This window comes from Telmatherina bonti (genome assembly GCF_933228915.1).
Source record: "Telmatherina bonti genome assembly, chromosome: 7".
Taxonomy (NCBI): domain Eukaryota; kingdom Metazoa; phylum Chordata; class Actinopteri; order Atheriniformes; family Telmatherinidae; genus Telmatherina; species Telmatherina bonti.
The window spans coordinates 18,409,524-18,435,103 of NC_136625.1; the positions used below are offsets into that span (position 1 = coordinate 18,409,524).

Consider the following 25,580-nt stretch of genomic DNA (forward strand, 5'->3'; position numbering starts at 1 on the left):
GCGAGCAAGCAGTCTTATTTTTTTCCTCAAAAGTCATGAGACTGGTGGAGAGGGATGAACGTCAGCTGGGGGTGTCATGACAGGTGCCTGGAGTCTAACCAGAGGGCAGTGTGTACGTGTGTGTGTGTGTGTGTGTGTGTGTGTGTGTGTGTGTGTGTGTGTGTGTGTGTGTGTGTGTGTGTGCATGTATGTGAGTGTGTATATTCGGCTGCATGACAGCTCCCTGTTGAAAGATGACAAGCAGAAACTAATAAGACTTTGTGTTTCTGCACAAGATCCCCAAGCAACAACATGGTCAAGAGTGTATATGAGTGTGTGACTGTGTGTGTGTGCTTAAAAAGGACACAAGATGAGGGAGAAGAAAAAGAAATAAAGAGTTAAAGTTACTGAAATTGATGCTCTGAATGTTCTTTTTCCTCCTTGTATAGTCTGATAAATGAGTTTAAATCTGAATAAATGTCAGTAAAAAGCCTTTGTGAGTCAGGAGACTTTATAATTATTCATCAGGAAAAGTGTGGATGTCAAAATCAATGTTAACAATCACAAATTAAACATATTTGCTTTGTGACACCCACAAACTAAAATGGAGACCCACACCCAGAAACGTTGTCATGGAGGCCCACATGTTGGTGAAATGTAAGTTCAGCCTGCAGTTAAAAACCTCAGTTTGCAGAGGACTCGTCTCTGCTTTTACTTGTTATTCTGTTGATTCTGTTCATTTTAATTCTTCAACAAATCTTGACAATTTATTTGATTCATATAAACAAACAAGGTTTGTGTACTTCAAATGAAAGGCTTTAGTTAGTGCTAGAAATGTCTTAACTATTTAACATGAGGAGGGGAGAAAAAAAAAAATCGCACAAATAGAAATTTTTATTTGGGTAACAAAGACCATTTGCAAGCTGTAAAACTATAAAGGGGTAATTCCTGTATATGAATGAGCCAGATTTAACTTGGATTCTTTTTGTTGCTTCCTAATGTTGCAGCATCAGACATACTTGAGTCGATAGTTTGATTCCCCTGCTGGGCAATGGCAGCAGTCAAAGTAAATGTCCAAGCAGTATGTAAATGTGCTCAAAAATGATCAATGTGCTTGTCGTAACTTCTGAACCCCCACCAGACTCCCTGCCAGACAGGAACCTCTGCTGGCCGTTGGCACTGACCGCCTGCTCTTTGGCTCTAAACATGTTTACACCTTCCCATCACAAACACAGCCATGAGCCATGCCTCCTACCGTCTAACTGCACCGTCTCTTTCAGTAGCTTTGGACAAACTGCATTAGCTGAATATGCGGTTGTCATAACATTTAAAGGTGAAAATACACCGCTGGAAGTTAGAGTGACTTTATAGTCTCTTCAAGCTTCAACATTCTCTCGATCTCCACTTTACTTTGAGGGATCAACTTTAAAGTCACACAAAATTCTGCCAAACCTGGAGGAGATTAAGCAAATGTCTATATTTCTGCATATGTTTTCTGCTTAGTAAGAAAGCAAATACCTTTGAAAAGCTTTAGTCCAGAGAGATCCCGCTTGGTAAATGAGCTGCTGAGTCTTGAGGTGTTCAGGTAAAGGAGTATGATGCCTTTCACTGTCTTCACAGGAGTTTTCATCATAATCACTATTTCTTTATTTTTTATTCATTTATTTATTCATTTAAAGAAAAATCAGAACTATTTCTATTACATTTCAAAGCAAAACACTCGTGTATCCCCGAAATAGCACAGCCTAAATGCGAAAAGTAGCCCTGCCTAAACTCAGCATGTTAACTGATTCTCTGAATTTCTCTGCACAGACTTCATTTATAAGGACTGCTAGTCAAAAGTTGAAGGAAACTCTTCAGTCTTTGATTGATCAACAGCAAGAAAAAGTCAGCTACAGTTGTTTTTGTTGCCAGATAGCATTAGCTTATTGAACACTATTTCACAGAGGCTTTTCAGCTGGATGACTCTTGCGGACTGACTGACTGCTCTTGGATGCCGAGGTCACATTCATTGGCCATGGTTGGACCATTCATCAATACTTCCAGTGCTTTTAGATAATTGAGGGCAGGTTTGGTGTCATTATGCAAAAAGATACTAAAACAGGACCCAATTGTTCAACGCTTTGGAGTATTTGTGGCTACACTGCTTTTAAATGCTTCCAAATTAAAAAAAAAATAAATGAAACCTCCCCAGAAACTTAAGTTTCCATCATTATATTGGATGCATATATATTTTAATATCATTGATTACATTTTTCACATTAACTTTACAAAATGCAATAAATGCATCCACACTATTTGAACTAGCAACCTTTTTGCTGGGAGGCGGGGGGTCACCAACTCCAGTCCTCGACAGCTGCCATCATGCAGGTTTTAGTGTTTCCCTGCTGCAACACACCGGACCCAAATCCACGCCTCATTAACAGGCTGCTTCAGAAGATAACAACAAGTTGTTGGAGAATATTTTCACTTGACTCAAGTATGTTTTACTAAAACCTGCAGGATGGTGGCTCTTGAGGATCGGATCCCTGTCTCAAAAGGTCGCTTGTCCAGTCGTCTTTCTGAGTGGGGTTTGCATGTCATTCCCATGTACTGTATGTGTGGGTTGTTTTTGGGTACCCTGGCTTCCTCCCACCACCCAAAGACATGCATGTTAGGTTAACTGGTGACTAAATTCTCCTTAGCAGTGAGCGTGAATGGTTGTTTGTCTCTCTGTGTTGGCCCTGCGATGGAGCGACGAGGGTGTCCAGGGTCTACCCTGCCTCTCGCCTGCTAATTGCAGCGACAGGCTATAGCTGCACTGCAACACTGACTTAGACTAATCATCATAGAAAATGAATGAATGAATCCATGAAAAATGACCTTGTTAATAACTGATCATTATTAAAACTGTCAAGTTTTTCTGTTGTTATCATCTAATTTATCAAACGACTAATAGTTCCAGCTCTGATCTGCATATTTGTTATTTTCACTAGGCGCGCATGCAGACGTGAAATTTACCTGCCACAATGGTTCATTTTAAAATATGTCAATGCTTCAGCTGAAACAAGGTAGAAATCACACACAATAGATTTCTTGTGCAGCTCCTCATTGAAACTGTAACCATGACTGACTGTCTGTTGGTCTAACGCACAGGTGTCAAACTCCAGTCCTCGAGGGCCGGTATCCTGCAGGTTTTTGTTGTCTCCATGCTCCAACACACCTCACAAGTTCATAATTAGGTTGACAAGAAGCTGCTGGGTCCATTTGATTTGAATCAGCTGTGTTGAAAGAGGGAAACAACAAAAACCTGCCGGATACCGGCCCTCGAGGACTGGAGTTTGACACCCCTGGTCTAACGGAGCCAGTTTGCACACAGTCTTCACTGTTAATAAAAGTCTTTTCACTTGCTGCAGTCGAGACTCGTTAGTTATGCTTTGTGACGTGCTCTTGTTGGGACTATAGAGATGTAACCAAATGAAGCTGGCAGCAGTGAACTGAGGTGCATTTTCATGCTAATTTACGCTGCAGATAAGTATTTCAATTTATAATGAGATTTGCTCAAATTAAACATTGCTCTGTTTGTTGTCTCTCTAAACTAAGGCCATCTTGGCAATTCATTGTTAGGCAGCTAATATTTACACTTCAGAAAGTAGTTGTGAAGGCACACAACATTAGATTGAAAAGCTAGACAGGTATGAAACTTGCCTGCAACAACAGTTTCATTTTTTTTATAATTTAAATACCCCTTAAAGTCCTGGTGGCATGCATGCCAGTTTAATGTGGGTTCAGACAGACAAGCGTTTTGATTGGACATCATTTATTCTCACCTGAAGCCAAACTTGTCCATGGCGATGGCGAAGTGCCTCGGCTGGTCGTAACAGTGGTAGAGGTTGCGGTCATCCATAGGAATCAGATCCACGTCGCTGAAAATGAAGCAGTCGTACTCTGCATCCTTCAGAGCCTCCGTGTAGCCAACGTTCAGTAACTTTGCACGATTAAAAGTGTCCTCGCCCAGCTGCAAGACAAGATATTGCATACAGACTTGACTCTAACTGCCTGGAACGAATGAGGATGTAAAATATTAATAGCATCTCAATGAAATGTTTTAATTATCAGGATACCCTGTGAAATAATGAGCAGTTTACATTTGAGTGACGTGAACTGAGTCAAAAATTGAATGTGCTGTGGACAGAAAATATGAAATAAACAACTTTGCTATGTTCAAAACTTTAAGATGCTACCAGTGAGTGTTGATGCTCTGAATCAGACCATAGCTATTTAAAAAATAATTTTAAAAAAACAAAAAACAATGTTGTAAACTGAAGAAAATCTGACACATCTTTAGTCAAAGGAGTTCCTTTCTTTTTCTGTTTACATATAATAAGGAATGGATGTTTATTAAAATGATGCACAATAATAACACAGCAATTCAGACATCTTGTTTGGTTTGCCCTCTGCAGTGGACTTTAAAGAGCCAGAAGCGACCAAATCCAGACAAAAAAGTTGGAGCTTAAAATCTGAATCCAGCCAATGTCCCTGTTATGCACAGAGCCGGATATCCTGCGCACTTTGAAATATATATATACATACATATATACATATATATATACACACACACACACACACACACACACACACACACACACACACACATATATATATATATATATATATATATATATATATATATATATATATATATATATATATATATATATATATATATATATATATATGTATATATATATATATATATATGGTTCTTCTGGGTTGGGAAACCAACCAGCACTTGAAGACAGCATGTGTACGCTAACGAGGAGTCTGAAAACACCACCTACAAAACTGTAATCTGATCTGCACACACCAGGCCAACTATGTGCACATATTTAACTAGTTGAATGCACATGAAGCTTTTTTTAATGATCACATTGGTCTGGCTGACGGTAAAAATTTATGTAAAATACGAATGTTTGTACATTTGTAAAGTTATTTGGCATATGATCAAATAGCTTGATATTTGCGTGTGGAGTTAAACATGTAATGCAAACGTGTAACAATTATGAGAGTATTTTCATTCCATTATTTAATGTCTGCAGTGCTGGTCTGTGCAGTATTTATTACTACATGTAGAATGAATTGATGTGTTTATTGACTCCAGCGGTCGACTGCTGCAGTAAAGTGCATCTCTTTTTCAGTCTCTGCATGGCCTTGGAGCAACATAACATAAATGAATGCTTGTCTGAAGTCAAGGTTAATATATCCGACAGTTATAAATGTAATAATGCACAAGGTATTGTACATCTTTCTCTAGAAGCAGAAACACAGCTGTGACATAAACAGTCAGCCTTTTCTTTGCCAGTTGGTGATTCACAAAGTTAAGGATACTTTTTCAGTTGGAACAACTCACAATGGAAAAGTCCTGATTAGTGGGCAAAAGTCATGACAATGGCCACACCATCAACCCAGTACCATCCCACACATACACTAGCTGCTCATTACTAAGTGGCTACATAACTACACACTGATAATTTATATTTACATGTTTTACACTTAACCTTTTAAGGTCCTAATCTACCATTTAGTAAAGGTAAATGTGCAGAGACTATGAATTTTTTTTTTTTTTTTTTTTAAATATTGTGGAAATAAACCTGCCTGAGCCATCTCTACCAAACTAATTCCAGTATGTAAAACCCAACCTAAGGGTTTCTTATGTCACTACTGTCTCAATTTTTAGATATTTCACTGTAAATATGTTATAATTAACTTAATATCAACCATTTGCTTGAAAAAACAATATTTCTCATTATTGTTGTGCAAAACAAACATTTTTCTTTGAGCCCTTTACCAGTGTAAATTTTAAAGAGTTAACTGTTCTTTGATAGAACTTTAGAAAAGAATAGAATATAATAGAAAAGAATAGAATAGTGCACTTATTGTAACAAGTATGAGTTTTAAAATAAATTAAACTAAGCTAAATTAATATAAAAAAAGAAATAAAAGTAACATACATAGAACAATGAATATGTTATTGCATATATCCCATATGAACACATATTGCACATTAAAGGTGTGATCAGTATGGACTGTGGCGACTGCAGTTGGATTAAAATGTTTTAGAAACTATTTGTCCTGGTCGTTATTGTTCTGTAACGTCTGCCTGGTGGCAACAGTTCAGGCAGGGAGTATCCAGGGTAAGAAGTGTCCCTAATGATATTGGATGTTTTATAAGGGAGCGGGACCTGTGTACTAACAATTTTATGATTATAATAAATACAATAAAAAAAGGAAAAAAAAAAAACTTCATTAAATATAAATCGATCCATTTTCTGTCTGGGTGTCTAGGATGTACACCCGACAATTTGGGTTATATAAGAAAGTATAAGACACACCTGGTGTCTGAGATCATTAAGTTCCTCAAAGGATTCCCAACTATGGCGCAGTGCTTTGGTGAAACATGATGATGCAACATCTTCAAATACAGCATCTTTTAAGGATCCCTCACTGACTCTGAGAAGCAATAAGCGACTTTTCTAACAGGCCGAGTCATCGAAACAGATTCCCCTTAGGAAAAACACTTATAAAGAATTTATTGCTAGTCCATCAGAAATGTTTTTTTTTCCATTTTTCTCTTTGTAGAGCAAATTGCTTCAAGTCTCACAGTTTGATTAAATACAATTTACTGTTACAAATAAAACCCTAAGTGTTTCAACAAACCCAGAGAGGAAAGAAAATAGCACATTTATCTACTAAAAAGAGTAAAAAAGTTAAGTCTGTAACCCAGTCATGTGGACAGACCCCATCTTTTACCATGACAGAAAAAAGATCTGTTCCTAAAACAGTCTTAAATGGGCTAAAACACAACCACAAATGGAAAACAAACATTATAAAGCTTTAAGGCCTGTACATATCCACAAGAACAGAAAACTTTGTTTTTCAAGGTGATAAGAATGAGAACAAACATTTTTTTATAAGTTTAACAACCTGAGATTTTATTTTCAGGATCTTTTCCTCTAAGCATTTAGAGCAAATTCACATCAGCCTTTTTGATTCAAATATGAGTCCGTTTGCTCGGAAAGTCGGCTTCATTTGGGGAGCTGTGAACGCACCAAATGAATTCTGATTCGGACCAAAGAAGTAGACTCGGTCTGCCTACAAATGCAGGTCTCAGTACACTTCAAGCGGACCATATACAGGAAGCGGATTACAAAAAAAAAAAGAAGTAACTTTCTGCATTTGAAGTAGCATTGCACTGCAGGTAAATACATTGCGATCACGTTAAGAGTCCTCTGCCTTGTTTGTTGTTCGTACTGTGGTCATTGTTGCAGTAAATTTCTGCAGTATAAGACAAAAAAACACAACAAAACAACGACAGTTTCGTCCTCCATGTTTAACTCGCAACAGAGTTTTCTTCTTTACGTGGGTCTTGTTCTCTCTTTTGCCAGATCTTGCAGCGCCACCTTTGGTGGGAATGGGAATATATTATTCTAATAGTTTGGCTCGTTTCACCAAAGCGCAGTGTGAACACAATCTCTGTCCACATGGATACACTCCCCTACAACTAAGCCGAGTCCCCAACCGGACAGAGTCTAGCAGACTATCCTGATGTGAATGCACCATTTGACAAATGCATATGAAAAAACACAGACATAAACCCATCCTTTAATTGCAACTCTTGCAACAAAAGAGATATAAAGAAATCTTCTGTCTAAAATGTAAATGCTTCTTTTTCTGCTTAGGACAGTACAGCCCTTATGAAAGGGCTCCATGATGCAAGAGGTCTCACATGAACGATCGCAGGTTCATGTTAATGAGATATATGCCACAAAAAGGACTTCTCAGTTTAACAAATGCTCTAGTGTCTGTACATGCAGCAGAACAATGAACCGGTGTTACAAATTTGCTGCAGTCACATATTTTCTGGCCATTAGGGAAAACCACCCACTTTTGACAGCAATGGGATTTTAAGATGATTAATGTACCCATCCTTACTTCTGCACAGGATATGATTTCTTGTTTCTTTTTTTCAGGTGTACACTTGCATCCATACTCGTGCATTATCTATTCAGAGCGACCATGAATCAAGTACAATGTGTAATCCCTCTTGTAAGCCCTCTAATACCTGAGATTTTAGAACATAATCCCCATGCACAGGTAAGAAAAAATCTATTGTCACAAATCCAGTGGGGATACAAACATTAGTCTGTAACCGCACAACAGCCATTTCACTAAGGTGGAATAATATCATGTTGGGTTAGAAAGATGCAGATGGTTCTTTGAAGAGATGTGAGACACATTTTCAGAAATGAACCTCCTGTATTATATAAATACTGCTACGATGCTGTGCACTGAGTTAAAACCTCTCCAGAAGCTCAAAACTTGACTTGGAAACAATAATAAAAAAAAAAGTATTTTTTCAGTTGTCAAACACATTTGAGAGTCACTGACCAAGACTTCAGGTACCGAGGTGACATTTAAAATATGAAGGCATCTCATCTTTTGAAAGAATTGATACATTACAAGAGCTGTTTTCTGTGACTTAAGCTATTAAACATGCCTTGTGTGCCAAGTTTTCAATCTTTCCCTGTTTCTACACACCTGTTGCTCTCATTTTTTTTAATTAATTAATTTATTTTTTTTTGGTCCTGCTTCACATTCTCTGAGTTGGCCTGTGCAGAGATAATGTTCACATCTTGTGCTATAATTTGCTAGAGGTTTAGAGCTACAGCTGCGTCGTTCCAAATAACTATTCTTAATCATCCTCAATTTTTTTCTTTTTGGCCAGCCTAACAATTTTTTTTTCCAGATTTGTACCATCTTCATTTATTCTTTGCCAGTACAACATATATTGATATTTGAACATTTTAACACATCTTACTTACTTCTTTGTGACTTCTGAAGTATTCAAATAGATCTTGTGGTACCAAAAATATACTTAATTCTTATGGATGTGTACTTTTAGAGCAGAAGTCTAATCATGGAAAAGGGCTCAAAGGGCTAAATGATTTCGTATACATTAATTTTGCCGGAGCATCTTAAAGTGTATGCTGTGATCCTTATATAAAGGAAATGTGAAAGGCGTGGGTTGCAGCCAGAGGACTATTGGCAGAAACGCTAATAAGCATGGGCAGTGGGAAGCGAATACGGAAAGAATTAAAAAAAAAAAAAAAAAAAAAAAAAATCATAAATAAAAATAAAAAAACCCATTTTTTTTCTTTTGCTTATGGCAGCTGCTAGACTGGGTCAGCTGGAATGATTTTCTACTCCGCTGTGATTGGTTGTGCCTGTCAGGCAACAGGAAGGGTTCGGGAAGCTGCTGGCGGATAGCCTTAATACAGACATCCACACTGTTGAGTTATGCCTCTGACGGATTGCACAAACGATCGGCATCTGAAATTTAGTTAGCATGCCTGAGTTCAAATTGACATGACAGGTTTTGCTCTCACTGGTTAGCAGCTGCTCTCTTTAAAAAATTGAAATTAGTGACAAAGAAACCTGCAAGTTTCACATATTTGCAAAGCTGCAACCATGGGAACTGGTCTCAGATCACTCTGATTTGCAAAGAAAAGTCATCTAAGAAATGACACAAACTTTCACTTGAAAGTCTTCACATATTTAACATGTCAAAATCAATCAAGTAGCTTCAGTAAAATAAAATTTAAAGAGACATGGATCAACTCAAAGGATGCATATATCCTAATTTGGAATGAAACTTTTTTAACAAGTACATTTTCCCCTCTTGTTTGACTTAGCGTGCAGACAGTCTTGTTAAGTCAACAACCAGAAAAGCAGCCTTGCAGCTTTTGTCCTTTATGTCTTTATTCATATGAATAATGGACATTTCCTGTAGGGTTTGGTATCTAACAGCTTATGTAATTCATTTAAGCACAGACTTAATGTTTGTCCACAGAGGAAGATGGACATGAAACAAAGACTCAGGGTGTGTTGTCTTTCTCCCAGCAGATAAACACCTTCATCTGTACAGACATCTGGGAACCTCAGAGCAACGTGACTTTATAGTGCTTGACGTCGCCCCTAATCACCAACAGCCATCAGCGAGTTCACATCACATCTGTAAACTGACACCCATTAAATTGGATCGGACATTTCAGCAGCGCGGGTATGCAGAGCCAGTGGGGCTGTTGGACACACAACTTTGCCGGCTTGTAAGCATGCAAAGCCTTGATTTCACTTTAGTTTAATGTTGTTAAAGTTTTACATATCACAGTAGATAATCGAAACATGCGGCTGTCAGTTTGTAAGGTGCTGTGTTTTACATTTAAATGATAAAATATCAATTTTGCAAAGTCTTACCGAAAACAGCTGTGTTGTTTTCCTCCATGTGCTGAGCGCCACGTGTCCCGCCGTACCATTGTTTTTGTCAGTATAAGTTGTATTGTTTTGTTGTTGGGTTTTCTTGGGATTTCCATTTTACATCTGCAGCTGGACGTATCTTTCAGATTTAATGTTTCCTCCTTCAGGCTGTTGGTTTCTTTTTTTTTTTATCACTTGTCTTCCCTTTATTCTTAATTTGTCACCCAGAAAGCATTGGAAATGACTGTCCCACCACTATTTGCTTGCATTGGCCCACAAGGGACAGCAAACCTGTTCATGCGTGAATATTTGACAAATCAACAAATTACTGGGTGAAATGCAGAAAGCGCTCTCCAATTTTGCAGAGGGAGATTTTTGGCTTCACATTTGTAATCTCACAGGCATCTTTTAGCTTTCAAGGACATTTTTGCACCATCAATTTTTGATCAGGCTCCACATAAAGCAGTTTGCATATGTATATGAGCGTGTGGCCTTAGTCTCCAGTAAATGAGTTTATTGACAAGTGTGACAAGTATGTGCAGCACAAATGCGGATTCTTTCCCTTCAAGTCTGCTCTCTCAAGCTCACACATGGAGAAAATATTGAAAAATATAAATTATCCACATTTAAACATAAAATTTTTTCATACATTTACATTATTCCTTTGACTTTTTTTTTTTTTTTTTTTTTTGCATTTTTCATTTTACATGCAACCTTTCTCAGCTAACCCCTAACCTTAACCCAGTAGATGGGAGAAAAGTCTGTGTGTATGAGCTGCAAAGATGTTCTCTAAATGAAGTGTTTTGACCTATTTACATGATGAAAAAAGTGCAGATCCATGATGAAAAAAGTGCAGATCCAATTTTCTTTTTCTAAGTTCATTGGGCTGTCATGTTTGCAAATAAAAGAACATTTTGTGCTGACATTTTGGCAGCTGTTTTTATATTAATTATGTCTTACAATAAGAGCCCTCAACCCAACACAAAAAGAAAATCCATCACCAAAAAATAATTATTTATATCCCTTGAATGTACATAATTATAAATAAACATCATTTATGTGCCAGTGTTTGTTAATTACAAATTATTTAGTTTATAGACTGAATCACTTCCACCTGAGCACTAACAGCCCTGAGTACTTCATATTTTTCCAACCGTGCTCTTTTTGTGGTAGACAGCTGATATATGACAGATACTGGTTTCACTCAGACATGTCTGCAAAAGGCAACAAGGAAAGCCATGATATAGCGCAAGTTTAGACAGTAAATAAAGGGAAGAAAGTCTCTGTGGTACCTCTAAAGCAGGGACGTCAAACTAGTACTCAAGTGCCGGTATTTGGCAGGTTTTTGTTGTTTTCTGCACCAACACATCGGGTTCAAATCAAAAAGATCCAACAGCTTCTTGTCACACTATTCAATCATTGTGCTCATGTGAGCTGGAGCATGGAGACAACAAAAACCTGCAGGATACTGGCCTTCCAGGACTGGAGTTTGACACCTGTGGTCTAAAGGAACAGTTTTCTAACAACTCATATAAAGTGAATAGTAGTTGTGTAAAACAGTGGCAGCTGATGAAAGCAGCTAAAAGTAACTATATTTCATATTTAAGCTTTTTATATTCCGTCCTTGTTTGTGATTATGTATAAATATGTTAAAAATAGCAACTTTAAAGGCTTCTATTGTTAAAGCATTATGTTCCCCTAATGCAACTTTTAGATAGTCTTTTACAGTTTGCACTGTTCTACTTAGTTATACTTAATTTATTTTTATTTTCATTTAATAAAACAGGAGTAAGGCCGTTTATTGTCCTTCAATTCAGAAGACTAAGCTGAAGCCTGCAATGTGGCGCTTAAAGATGACATTACAGCTTAATAACACACGTGAATGAATAAATAAATAAATACAGTTTCCAGTAGCATAAAGCCTACTGAACACATATGGAAGATAGAATATAAACACCACAAAATAATTTTCATTTAGGCACCTTGGTGGTACATTATCAGATGTTTTTTTCCCCATTTTAAAGCTTTGCTTCTGGCTTATAAAACAACCTTCCCGTCTACCATAACTCCCTAATCCAGACCTACACTCTTTGACAGCTATGGTCCACCAGTGAAAGACGCCTCATGTTACCACCACAACGTGGGACTAAATCACTAGGCAGACTCTTTTCCTCTGTTGTGCCACAATGGTGGAATGATCTCCCAAACTCTGTCCGCTCTGCAGAGTCCATGTCTACTTTTAAGAGCAAGCTGAAGATTCAGCTCTTCAAGGAGCACTTACACACTTAGTATAGCTATATATGTTGGAAAGTTGGAGAACTGAGTCCAGTTCTTTGCAACAAACATGATGGTATTAAGTCTTTGTACTTTAACATCTGTGATATTATGGGGTGGGAAGGGTGGGGGGGAAAAAAAAAAAAAAAAAAGCCTGTAGCACTTCATGTAAAGGCCTGTGTCCAACTGGACAGTCCACTAGCACCTTCCTACGATGTCCTCTACTGTTTGATTTTGTGCTTGTGTTGTTCTCACTCATATGTAAGTCACTTTTGATAAGAGCGTCTGCTAAATGACTGTAGAATAGAATAGAATAGAATAGAATAGAATAGAATTAACATTCTTAGCTTGATAGTTTAGATTTAATTTGATATTGTTTGCATAACCTGTTAGCATTTTCAGATGCGACAGGACAGACTAAGCTGCACTGAGCTAAATAAGCCTCTGCATCTGTACTACTCACCACTGCCTGAATTTTCATTTGAAATAGCCAGATTAGAAAAAACACAAACTTTTGATAAACCCCCACTCACCTGTTTGTTTACATAAAATGCACCATTATTTGCAGTAAAACCGTGAAGTGGGGGTAGGACCCATTTAGGAAATTCAGCACTGCTCATCCAGTGATGCTGGTCATCCAGTGATGCTGGTCATCCAGTGATGCTGGTCAACCAGTGATGCTGGTCAACCAGTGATGCTGGTCATCCAGTGATGCTGGTCATCCAGTGATGCTGGTCAACCAGTGATGCTGGTCAACCAGTGATGCTGGTCAACCAGTGGCGCCTCTGATAGTGAGCGATCCATTGTGAGCTGAAGTTGAATATCCAGCAGACCATTGTGCTGGCAGCTTGTTGGGTAGTTTCTACACCATATCAGACTCTGTTGCTTGTTCACAGTTTCAGTCAGTATTAAAAAAAATATAGAAGTAAAAACTGGCTTTCACAGTAACTTCTATGACACACTGTACTTTTCAATTCATGCTACTTGTCTCAATCTTATTAATCTATTTTTTCCACTATCTCAATCAGCAGCTCTGTTTCTTTTAGCACCAATTGCTTTAGTTGGCTTGTCTCTGTTGGTCAGTGGGAATATTTTAATAGAAAACCAATGCTTTGTATGTTCTAATACAGTGAAATAAAGTCACTGCTGTGAAAGCAGAAGAAATAAAAGAGAGAGCTGAAAGAATCGTGGTCCTGAAGGGAAACTTCACATTCACGTTGCACTTAGTCATTTGACCTATTTTTAATAGAAAGCTGTCGCTGAGAGCATTTTCAAAAGGAGGGATGCCCTTACATACACGAATAAATGGTAGGCGGTGGATAATAAAGCGCAGGCAGTGACTGAGAGAAGAGATCTCTCAGTGGAAGAAATACTGGTGTGAATCACAGTCTGCAAGGGAAAACGTGGGTGAGGTAATTGAATGAAAAACGCTCATCATCTGTCATGACGGTGTCCAGTTGCCTCACTGCAGCAGCTCAGCAACTGACAGGAGGAAACTATGGTCCCTGTTGTGGTGGTTGCCAGCTTCGTGTGAAGTGTTCAAAAGTGTGTGTGTGTGTGTGTGAGTGAGAGAGAGAGAGAGGAGCAGAGAACTTCAGAAAGAACAGTGTTTTAAGCCAGTTCTGATGCAAAAGATTTAGAAACGAATATCTGAGGAAAATCTATCGCTGAGTCTAAAGGCTTTAGAAGTGATGAGCACTTGGAGCTCTTTATCAGTAACACAGAAATCGCTAATTACCGATCACAACAAGCGTAAGGATAAAACATATGGAGAAACAACCGGCGTCACATTTTCTGGGTCCTGATTAAAAATTCATGCCAGCATAATGCTAGTGGTTAGAAAACTTGACGTGCTCTTTAAAAAGTGGAACACAACTGCGAGATGTGTGGCAAAGTTTCCAATTTGAGATCATTAACAAAAAGTTCACGTCAGTCGGCTTCGCCATCATCACAAAGTCTTTAGTCACCAGTTCTTTACATTTTGGATCCAAGCAACCTAACTTGCAATCTTTCAGACTGATCTCGACGAATGACTGATCTCCAGGCTTTCTGAAGGTCTTTCCAAGTTTTTCGTTGGACACTGAATGCTTTTTCCCTCATTTTCAGTCCAGACCTTAAACCTGATCATCTCCAGAGGAATGTGTTTTGTTCTTAAGGTTTTTATTTCTATTTTATTTATGATTATTTCTGACCCATGACTCATTCAGTCACATAAATGCACCAAATAAAAAAGACAAACCATTGCTGTGCTTCCACAGGAAATGCACTTCATTAAAGAACCGATTAGCTGGATTACCGTTACCTTGTTTCCATTTTAGTTGAACCAAACTGTTCATGTTAGCTCGGTTTGACCTGCATAAAACAGTAGTTTGAGTCAGCGAGGTGATTCCCAGAGGGTTATTGCCATATGTCAGTCAGTTTAGTTAATCTAAAGCCTTATCAGAAATGGTCTCCATGGAAGAATGGTTGTCAAGAAGCCATTTTTATGGAAAGGGAGAAAAGGCTGAGGTATGCAACATGACGTGCAACCTGGACTGAAAATCAGGTCTTACAGAGTGATGAATCCTCTGTAGGGCACAGATCTCAATATTACTGATGCAGTGTGGGATCACTGGGTTTAATATTCACGGTTTTCAGCGCTAGTAGAAAAAAAAAAAATCCACTTACAGTGAAGTGGAGCTGTTTCCACTTTCTGGGATTCATGCCCTTCATTCTCATTTCCTCAGTGACTTTCATGTTAATTTCCTCTGAGGGAAACTAGTCACTTTGTTACGGAACTTTCTTTTTTTTACGTTTTTGTCACATCAGAAGCTGTGGTGAAGTTTTCAAAGTGAAGCAAAGGAGAAAACCTTGAAAGAAGAGACAAAAGCCTTCTCAAGTATATAACAATAACTAAATGCCTTTGTTGTCGCACCCTTGAGGAAGTTATACAATGTAAATAAACTTTTACCACAGAAGATTTACATCTACTTTTTCAGTAATTCAGTTTGCTGCTTTTCCAACTAAATGTGACAAAAGATTTCCACTATATCCAGACAATGTTTGTGGTAGTTATTTAAGGCTTTCCAAGCCAGAAAATATGTCACATGTTTTCACATCTGAATGCTTTACAGGCAAATTCATGATTTTAAGAAAAAGTAAAGACTGTTTGCAAAGTATTAAAAAAAAGACGTTTAAAACAAAAGAATATTCTACATTTTTAAAGTGGCAACATCACAGCCAGATGTTTTCTGCTGGATCTTTTCAGTGGTTTGCAAGAAAAAGAGGGCAGAGAGGGAATGTATGCCTTGTAATATGTGGTTGTCAAAATATGTGTGTAGCCAAAATCAGCTCTTTCTCTGAACCTAAGCAAAATGTTTTAATGTCTAAAAATATTCATATTTATGTTCTGGTGTCTAAATCTGTCCAAGCAATGGGAAAAAAAACTAAAACTAAAGTAAAATGACAGCAAAACGTTGACAGTGCCACAATGGATACAAACTCTTGTTTCTGAGATTAAGGCTTTAATTCTCAGCTACATATGCTCCAACAGCATATCTAGTACAACCTTCTAAAAAAATGATTAAATGAGATTATTCTGACTGTAGAAGAGACTGGGAGACACTAGCTGTGTGTCCATTACACCTAGAATTGCACAAAAAAAATATTGCAATAAGAACCGCGAATAGAAACCTTTTGAAAAAAATCTCGAATATAACTTAAAGTTTTTACGCTCTCAAGACGTGGTTTTTCAGATGTTTTGAGACAGAAATTAAATTGAAAAAGTGTATTTTTTACATTTACGTGTCCACGGACGTGATGTGAGGGGTCGTGACCAGTTCATTTCTGGTAAAGAAGGTGTGGTATGAAATAAAACAGTGAATTTCAGAGTTTTAGAAATGGAATGAGGGAGAAAATCTTTGAGAAGCCGTAGCAAATTCCCCGCAGCAACAATAAAACCCCAAAATAACGCTACGTGGCTACCTTGCGTAAGCCCCAATTCTCAAAAAATCTTGTCTGGTTGACGAGGGTTTATGTGCTAAACACTGTTTAATGAAAATACCTGTAAATTGCAATCGTTGGTTGTTGAAACTTACAAATATTGCCTTTATTTTGTGAAAATATGTAATGGAAACATACTGTTGAGACTCTGAATGACGCTTTCTTTAGTTGCTTGCATTGGAACAGATTTAGTACAAGTCTGTAGACAAGTTTCTATTCAGTGTTTGACAGATACAGTCCTAATACACAGGGTGAAAACCAGACAAATAGTTTTCACAAAAAAAGTTCATTCTTGGTTTGTTTTCTGCCTGATTTCCTCACAGAATAATGCTGATGAAGCTTCTTACTTACTTGCTGTCCTACATGTCAGCCAAATACTGGCTCAGTGTGTCGTACATGAAGCTCTGTAACCTTTATGTATGTGGCTACATTCTGTTTTAGTCTGAGAGGCACAAAACTTACATCTTATCAGCCCCCAACCAAGTAGATGCTGATGGATAACAACACAATGCATTTAAAAAAAAAATTAGGCCTAAGGTGTAGCAAGTGCATTAGACTGTGACCCCAGGGGCATCTGACCAAATATCATAGACCAAACAACTCACTGGGCGCAATAACTGCTCAATGTTAGTAAGTGCTCTGCATTCTCTAATGTGTGCTTAAATTGTTCAATGCTCAGAGTGTTTATGGCTTTGCATTGGTTACCTGCGAAGGTCAGATCTATGCGTGCGTGCAACCGCATGCTGGTTAAATAATATTTTGCTTTAGATGCTTACGTCTTATGTGATGAACTGTAAGAATGGAAATGTCAACAATCAGGTGGAGGAAAAAGGAAAGAAAACGATGTGCAAAAAAACCTCCTCAGGCTAAACTCAAACCAGCGAGCTGTGGTTCATGGTAAACATTGGTTAGCTTAGCCACCCTGGAACCAGGAGTTTATGGAGTTTGCTAAATGGTCATGTAACAGAAATTTGGGACAGCTTGCCTGCTGCTGAGAATCACGAACATAAAAAATGCACCACCACGATTCAGTACAACACTTCATAAATATTTAAGCTGATGCAGCAAAACTAAATATATATGTAAAATTGTGTAGAAGGTTCTAATTTGTTTGTTTTGCCACTGGCACAATCTGGCATTTGCATCACCCACAGTGCACCTCAAGTTGACAACAATGGAGCAGTTGTGTTTTTCTAGTAGGAACTCCATAATATCCAGTAACTTCAAGATGTTATCTTTAAACTGCAATAAGGAGCCCACTCAAAAGACCACCTGCATTGCCAAAATAGAATTAATACTTAAAAAAATGAGTATTTAAGCTTTATTATTTGTCATAAACAATGTGAAAAATTCCCCTTCAAGATAAAATAGTTCTACTGACCAAAACAGTATAATGGTTGTGGCTCTAATTTAATATTTTAGCATCTTAGATTCAATACAGAACGAAATTATAATGTCATATTAGGCAGTAGCAGGATTAATTTAAAATGCCGCAGGCAGTAGAATCTAAGGTATAAAAAAGTAATAAAAAAAAGGAGAAATTGGGGAAAAACTTCAACCATCGCTGGTCTAATTTAGTTAGTCTTTGCCCTTAATCTTCGCAGTCTCTTCAGATTTTTCATGTCTCCCCTCTTCACCTTTTGACCTCTCAGCTCCCGTGGTAGAATGTAGATCTCCCTCCACCTTCCATCCTTCTTGCACTTCCTGCTCTCAGTTCATGGCTTACATTTATTTTCCCTCTGCCTCCTTCATGCTGCTTGCTCTGTCTGTTTCTGGCAGGTCTTCCCTGGTGTCTCTGCAGTAATCTGGTCAGTGTCTGGCTCTGTCTCTCTACATGCCCCCTAAAAACCAATTAACCCCATCAGCCATTTCAGAGTATCAGCAGATAACCCCGTTGCTGCTGCCACTGTGTGAGAGAGTGAGTGTATGACTGATGAAGACCAACATAAACTGTAACTTTCACCCAGGTCAGGTTATTGTGCACACATTCACAGCGCACCTGGGCTGTTGTTGCCATGGAGATGGCTTAAGGTTCAGTCAGCCTGAATGACTGTCATAAAGCACATGTGTCTAAATGTACATGTTTAAGTGTACATCTGCACACCAGCTCAGTGTGAATGTGACGGGGTTTATCAGCCCCCTGCAGGAGGTGGGGGTCTCTCATGTTATCACTTGGAAAGTCAATTAGTGCAAGCAGAGACCACGCAGGAGACGTAAAGAGATTTCACCTTATCAGATATAATGGAGATTTAGTTGGACGTGTGTGTGCATGGAAAAAATAAAAGAGACACGACCTCCCACACATAGCTACTGTCCAATTGTAAGTTCAAAATTAGCTTCATCAAACTTTACTCTCTCAAGATTGATTATATGTAAATATCTTATAATTATCACAAAAGTTGTCTATCATCACTGGGTCTTAGGGTTAGTATGGGCGCATGCATCTGCAGCAATGATGTGCAAGGGTCGACCATTTTTGAGAAATGATTTATCGATGTCAGAAAGTTGGTCTTTGATTATTATAGAGTTTTTCGTATTAGCAAGTGTAGGAGCCAGAGCCAGAGGCAGTCATGTGTTTATTATGGGAGTCGTGTAGAAAATAATGGAAGCCGCTAGCAAAAAATCAACATGAACCAGTCGCTGCTCAAATAAAAAAAATCGGAAATCTGGATTTTTTTCTTCACAATTTTAAAATCGAATTTTTTTAATCGAAATTTTTGTCATTTTTATTGGTTTATTGATCTTTTTACTTGTCTTCTTGGGCATTATAGCAGCAGAATGATGATCTGGCTACTGTGTTGTTTTTTCCTAACTGAAATCAAGAAAAATTACTATCAAAAAGAAGTTTTATGAAAATATTTTTATTTTTAGTCTACAAAAATCATCAATATTGAAGAATTTTGAGAATCGCAATTTAAATCGAATTGGCACCCAAAAAAATTGGAATCGAATCGGGACAAAAGCATATCGTCACAGCCCTACTGCTTGTCACATAAAAATATATTGTTGGATGTTGTGAAAATGGCCGGTTAGATAGCCGAAATGCCAGGGCAGACAGTTCCAGTCAAATTTAACCCCTGGTTATTGTATGTAATAAAGAAGGAAACTGTTCTCTGTCCGAATAGCAGATATGTGGTGTTTGGTAATGCAGGCTAAAATGACCTAGAATGACACTATGAGAGCAACTGCATGCATATTGTAGAAATGGTGCTTTCAGTTTTGGTTCTGCACAAAAATGCTTTCTTTTCCTAACCAAGTAGTTTAGATTTTATAACCCTTACAAACTGATGTTCTTATCTAAACCTAACCTGGAAGGTCTATGGTAAACAAGGTAAAGTCATCTGAAAATCGGCATCCATGATGTTAGCAGTCGGATCATGACTGTTTTTTCTGTCAAAGTAGTTTTCATTCCTTAATGCAAAATATTTTAAATAGCAACTAAAGTTTTAAAGGCATAATTTTTATGCAATTCAGAAGTAAAAAAAAAAAAAAAAAAGAAGCAGTTGGTGTTGATCTTGAACTTGTAATTCACACAGTTGTTTCACACTCATGATTAAAAGTGGGTCATGTAATGTCACTTCCAGCTCATGCTTGTTATGAGGGCTTTGTTGCTAGTCAAAGGAAAGACTTGAGAATAACAAGTTACACAAGCTACATGATGTCTCAAATCTTTTTTCACACAGTCCACAGTCTCCTAATCGACCAGGAGAACAACACTGTGCCTGTATATGCAGCTAAGAGTTAAATCTGCCACTTGTCTCTGCTGATGCATTAAAGGAAGCAGATGGAGGTGTTTCTCCACCTATGGTCATGCTTCACTTTTGCAAAGCTTTACTGGGGATATTTGTTGTTCAGGTCACATGAATTGAGAATGGTGGAGTTTTGTTAGTTTTTTTTTTTTTTTTTTGGAGGGGGGATAAGAGGTCAGAGAAGTTGCTTAATATAGTAACAAAATCACCAAGTCAGAAATACAATTTTTCCACTTTCAGCCTGAAATTAAATTTATCTAAAGATGGACAAATCTGCTAATGCTATCAGTTGAAATGGTAAACTTATAAGCAGACGAGACAACAGAAAAGTACAAAATTGAGCTATTGTGTTATTAAGGCCTAAATGAGCATTTCTGACTAAACACACTCAGCCAGGCATTCTTAATAAAAGATGATGATTCCTTCATTTCACCGCCACCTGGGAAACTAGAAAACTCATCAAAGCTTGATTATATGCTGCAGTCAACCATGTGCTCACAAACATACACACATGCCTTAACTTATCCAAAACTTACAGTCTTCAATCATATCACAGCAGTGTGTCCTCAGCTTTATGAGGGCTTGGCAATGAACACCATGAGTGAGGAAGAGTGCAACAGAGCTGGCATGAGGCCAGAATAACTAATTTGCTGTAATGACTTTCTGGCTGGTGACACAGAGGAGCTCCCTCATAAAGCCAAAGACCGAGCCACGACGGCCAATTCAATTACTATTCCGCCACGGTGTACTCAATAGTCACAGATCAGGGCGGCATCGACACAACAGTCAGTCGTCATATGAGATGATGAAACAATGAAGAAGGTCATTTATTTTCAGTGCAGAAGCACAGGATAGATCTGTAATATTATGTACAGGTGCTCTTGTTTCTAATAGAAATGTGGACATACAGAAATAACCAGTAAGACTACAGGTACGACCCACTTTTGATCTTTTATTTCTGGTTCAGTATGTGGAGAGTTAAGCGATGGATTGGAAATGTTTGACTGAACAGATGGGAAATGAGAATTATTATGGCCTCTGTATGACATATGCATCTTACAGGAAATGTAATGGTTTTATTTGTAATTTAAGGAGCTAATTATCTGAAATGTTGCCTGGAAAGGTCAAAAAATCGTCAAGAGGCCACGCCCACAGTAATACTGGAAATTACAACCACTGTGGGCATCATGCGGCATCATTTTACATAGTCTGCTTGAGCTAATACACAAGAATCCTCCTGGTTTCCATTCATTTTTAATCTTTTCATCTTATGTTACCTTAAAAGCTTCCTCAGTAAAACTTCTGTATTAACTATGTACAAATGGCTTCCACAATCATTTAGGGAATGTAATCCATAAAAATATTGAGTTTGGTAATTCGTTTCAGTCTTGTTACTTTAATAACTGTGATGCAGAACTTCGATGTTTAGGTTCACTCTGACTGCCCTCACCAGCATCCCTTCCAGCTTCAGCATCGATGACCAGACAGCAGACAGACTATTGGTATTAGTTGGTAACTGAAGGAACTTAAGAGCAACACAATTTTCTCAAGAAACAGTGCAGACAAAAACAAAAGTAAAGACAAGACACTCAATGCTGATATAAGTCACTGTTTGCTAACTTCAGATCTATAAAGTGTTTAAGTGTGTGTAAGAGCGCAATATTGAGTTTGTGTCTGATGCAAACACAGTCACCACTAAGGTTTTTTTTTTTAATGCTAAAAATTTGTCAGTTTTATCGTATTTCTTTTAGTCTCTTTATCAAATAATTCAACAAATACAGAAGAAAAAAAAAAAACTATTTTAAACAGCCTTTTAGGAATAACTGCATTCAGAGCTTATTGAGCCAAGGTTCTGCAGGTTTTCATTGTATCCCTGCTCCAACACACTTGATTAAAAAGTACATGGATACAACAGTATATGAAGTTCTGCAGAAGGAGTCATTAATTTGGTGATGCCTGATTTAGATCAACATGAATACAAAAGCAGAGATGCAGACAGGTAAGATGTGCAGAGAGGGAAGTGTCTGATGTTGGACCACAGAATGACAAACCACAGTACAAAGAGCAGAGTCCTGAAGTGACAGAATACATCAGAGAGAAGAGGAGATGATGGCTGGCTGTGAAACAGATGCATCAACATGACTACATAAGTCAGAGAAAAATAGCATGAAAGACAGAAAGAGACTGAAAAAAAAAGCGCTAAAATGAATGATGAACTGAAGCGGAGAGAGAGGAAGAAAAAAATAAAGATGATGATGATAATGATGACAGAGAGGCTGCCAAGAGAGATGACGGCAAAGGTTAGAGATGCCCTACAGGAGTTTGTTGGCATGTGTCACTCAGAGAAGATGGGGACTCACAAGAAAAACCCACACGCATGCAAACACGATGAATTGCCATCTCACACGTGAGAATGGCACGCCCAAGGAGAGCCGTGTGGAGGTGAAGGGCAGAGAATCAAACCCACCTGACATTTTGACAAATGCAGAGCAGATGGTTGCTGTGGCTTGTTGCTGTGACCTGCTGTGCCAGACCTGCTCTCACAGATGTATGGTGATCTGGTTGTGACTGAAACAACTGCGATGCTGCACAAACCAAAGGAGGAGTGCTCTCCAGAGGAAGAGGAGTCTTTCTCTGAATCTTTCAAGCATCAAAGCTGAACCATCTCCAGCATCAAGGACATTCAGTATAAACAAACTCTACACTCTCCCTGCTGGCAACTTTTTTCTGAACTGCCTTTGTTGCAGTGCATGAAAGTTCAAACAGCACCAACTCACAAAACCAAGCTAAAAAAAAAAAAAGAGAAATAAAAAGTCTGGATGAGATATGCACCCTTTAATGCATCTACAATACAGGACGAATATTTTTATATCTACAAAGAGAGTGCAGACAAAATGAAGTAGCAGCTACTTTTTACACATAGAAGCTGAAAGACAGTATTGTCACCACTAGAAAAAAGTCAAATAGCTTAGATTGAGAAATATTTGCAGGTTCTGAAAACAGATGGCCCCTTGTTTGTTATATCCATCCATCCATCCATCCATCCATCTTCTGCCACTTATCCGGGGTCGGGTCGCGGGGCCCGACTTCCCTCTCCCCAGCCACATTTGCCAACTCTGCGGGGGGGGATCCCGAGGCGTTCCCAGGCCAGCTGAGAGATATAATCCCTCCAGCGTGTCCTGGGTCTTCCCTGGGGTTTCCTCCCAGAGGGACGTGACTGGAGCACTTCACCAGGGAGGCGTCCAGGAGGCATCCTGACCAGATGCCCAAACCACCATCAACTGGTTCCTCTCGATGTGGAGGAGCAGCGGCTCTACTCTGAGCCCCTCCCGGATGACCGAGCTCCTCACCCTATCTCTAAGGGACAGCCCGGCCACCCTGCACAGGAAACTCATTTCAGCAGCCTGTATACGAGATCTCGTTCTTTCGGTTATATATTGTCATATTGTTATATGTTATATGTTGCTAAAATACTGTTTTAATGTCACTTTCCAAAGCATGTACACGTTTCTAACTCCCTGCTTAGTTCATTAAAGTAAATGGGCATACTGTATATTTCCAACCATAAAACTCTGCCAATGTGACTCCTTTTGACAGCACACTGACATCCATTATGCCCATCCCTGGCTGTCACTGCTCTGCAGTTTCCTGGGACTAAGAAACTTCACTTCACAACTTTGTGTTCCAGCCAGGAGCATCATGTGAGAGCTGTAATTTGCTTTACACAAACACACTGGGTGTTTTGGATGAGCATAGTGACTTATTCTGCAAAGAATCCAAGAGAAGGAGTGACGGAGCAGCACATAAGACAAGAGTGACTGAATTTTACTGGCTGCAGAGCGCTCAGAGAAGAGACAGGATGCAAGGTGGATGCCAAACTGTTCTTTGAGGGTGTGTAGGTGTGAAATCTGCCACAGTTTAGTAGTGCTACTTCAAAAAAGCCAAAACAATGTACACATAAATTCATAAATAAATAAAGGTAAAACCCATGTGTATATGTAACTCATGTGTATATGTAATCCACTGCATCTGCCCCTGTGTCTTGCGCAGTGGGGAAAAATAAAAAAACTAAAATAAAACACGAATGTAAGTCTCTACAATTTTACTAATCAGATTTAAGTTGCATGTCCGTCAGACCTACAGCCTGGTAGAATCGGATAACTCATCGCTCCCCATTTCCCATCAGGACCAATATGGCCCACCATCTGCCTCGCCCTAGTAACGACACAGTCCTCTCCAGATTCGCCGTCACTTTGAGATATTGTTCAGTCCGTGTTTGTGCTCAAGCTGATGAAGAATGAAGTTTGTCTCCAATTCCCCTGAAAGAATCGGGAAATATTCCTCAGTTTGGGTTCAGATTAACACAACAAGACAAATTGAAAATGTTGAAATGACTCTTCTTGTGGCATTGTTTCAACCAAGCAGAAAATCAGCATAAAAACCCTTTTTCTTTTTCTTTGTCAAACACATATTTTCACTGCAGCCACCTCCAGCATCATCAACTACAGAATTCCTTCCTGCCGTACTGTAGATATTCTAAAAACGTCACCAATGAATTTTAAATGACAGGAAATTTGCAATTTTAAGGATGATATGTGGTTCAGTCAAACTCTATCCTTCAACCACCCAGGTAACAGCAGAAGTGAAGGTACCATGTGGAACAAGTGAGTGCACAGCTTATTTAGTTTGCTTAAATGTAATGTTTTAGTTTCCACAGTCTTATTGTACTTCTGTTTGATTGTCAATCAGTTTTTAAGGAAGATATCTACCTCCCAAAGATGTAATATGCAACAGTTAATTAAAAGAACAAAAGAGAAAAACTGCTATCAGTAAAGCAGCAGAATTGTACTCCAACTGTGGAGCCAAATATGAAACTGAAACATAAAATGCAGCCAAAAATTGGAACTGCTTCACTCTGTTTGTGAGAAAACTTTAAATTGAAGACTGCAGCTATCTGACTCCTAACCCCTGAGCTTCTATAAGACCAGAAAGTCTGAAAGGAGGGGAGTTGGTTCTCAAATGAAACAGACACACAAACTGTTGGGCCAAGTTCAGATTATGGACACGCAAACTGGTGTTGACTTAACCTTTAAAACCCAACCCAATAAAAATGGTATGAAATATCCAGTATTTTGAAAATGAGGTCTTTATTTGGTCCTTGAACAAAATCTAACAAAAAGAAAAATAATCAGTTGTGGGTGTATATTTACCATTTATGACCATACATTATGTTAAATTTAATACAGTGTAATCCCCTGCTTCCTGGTATCTATTTGGGTGTCACAGAGCGTGGTGGTGGTGTGG

At 38.4% G+C, this 25,580-nt stretch overlaps 1 protein-coding gene across 1 annotated transcript in view; it reads right to left on the minus strand.

Annotated features, from left to right (window-relative positions):
* Positions 1-25,580, minus strand: part of b4galt2 (UDP-Gal:betaGlcNAc beta 1,4- galactosyltransferase, polypeptide 2) — a gene marked incomplete at its 3' end in the record, with an annotated part of 171,025 nt that overhangs the window by 39,532 nt on the left and 105,913 nt on the right. The window contains exon 4 of the mRNA XM_079243375.1: positions 3,789-3,976. Coding sequence (XP_079099501.1) covers positions 3,789-3,976 — 188 coding nt within the window. The remainder of the gene's footprint in view (positions 1-3,788; positions 3,977-25,580) is intronic.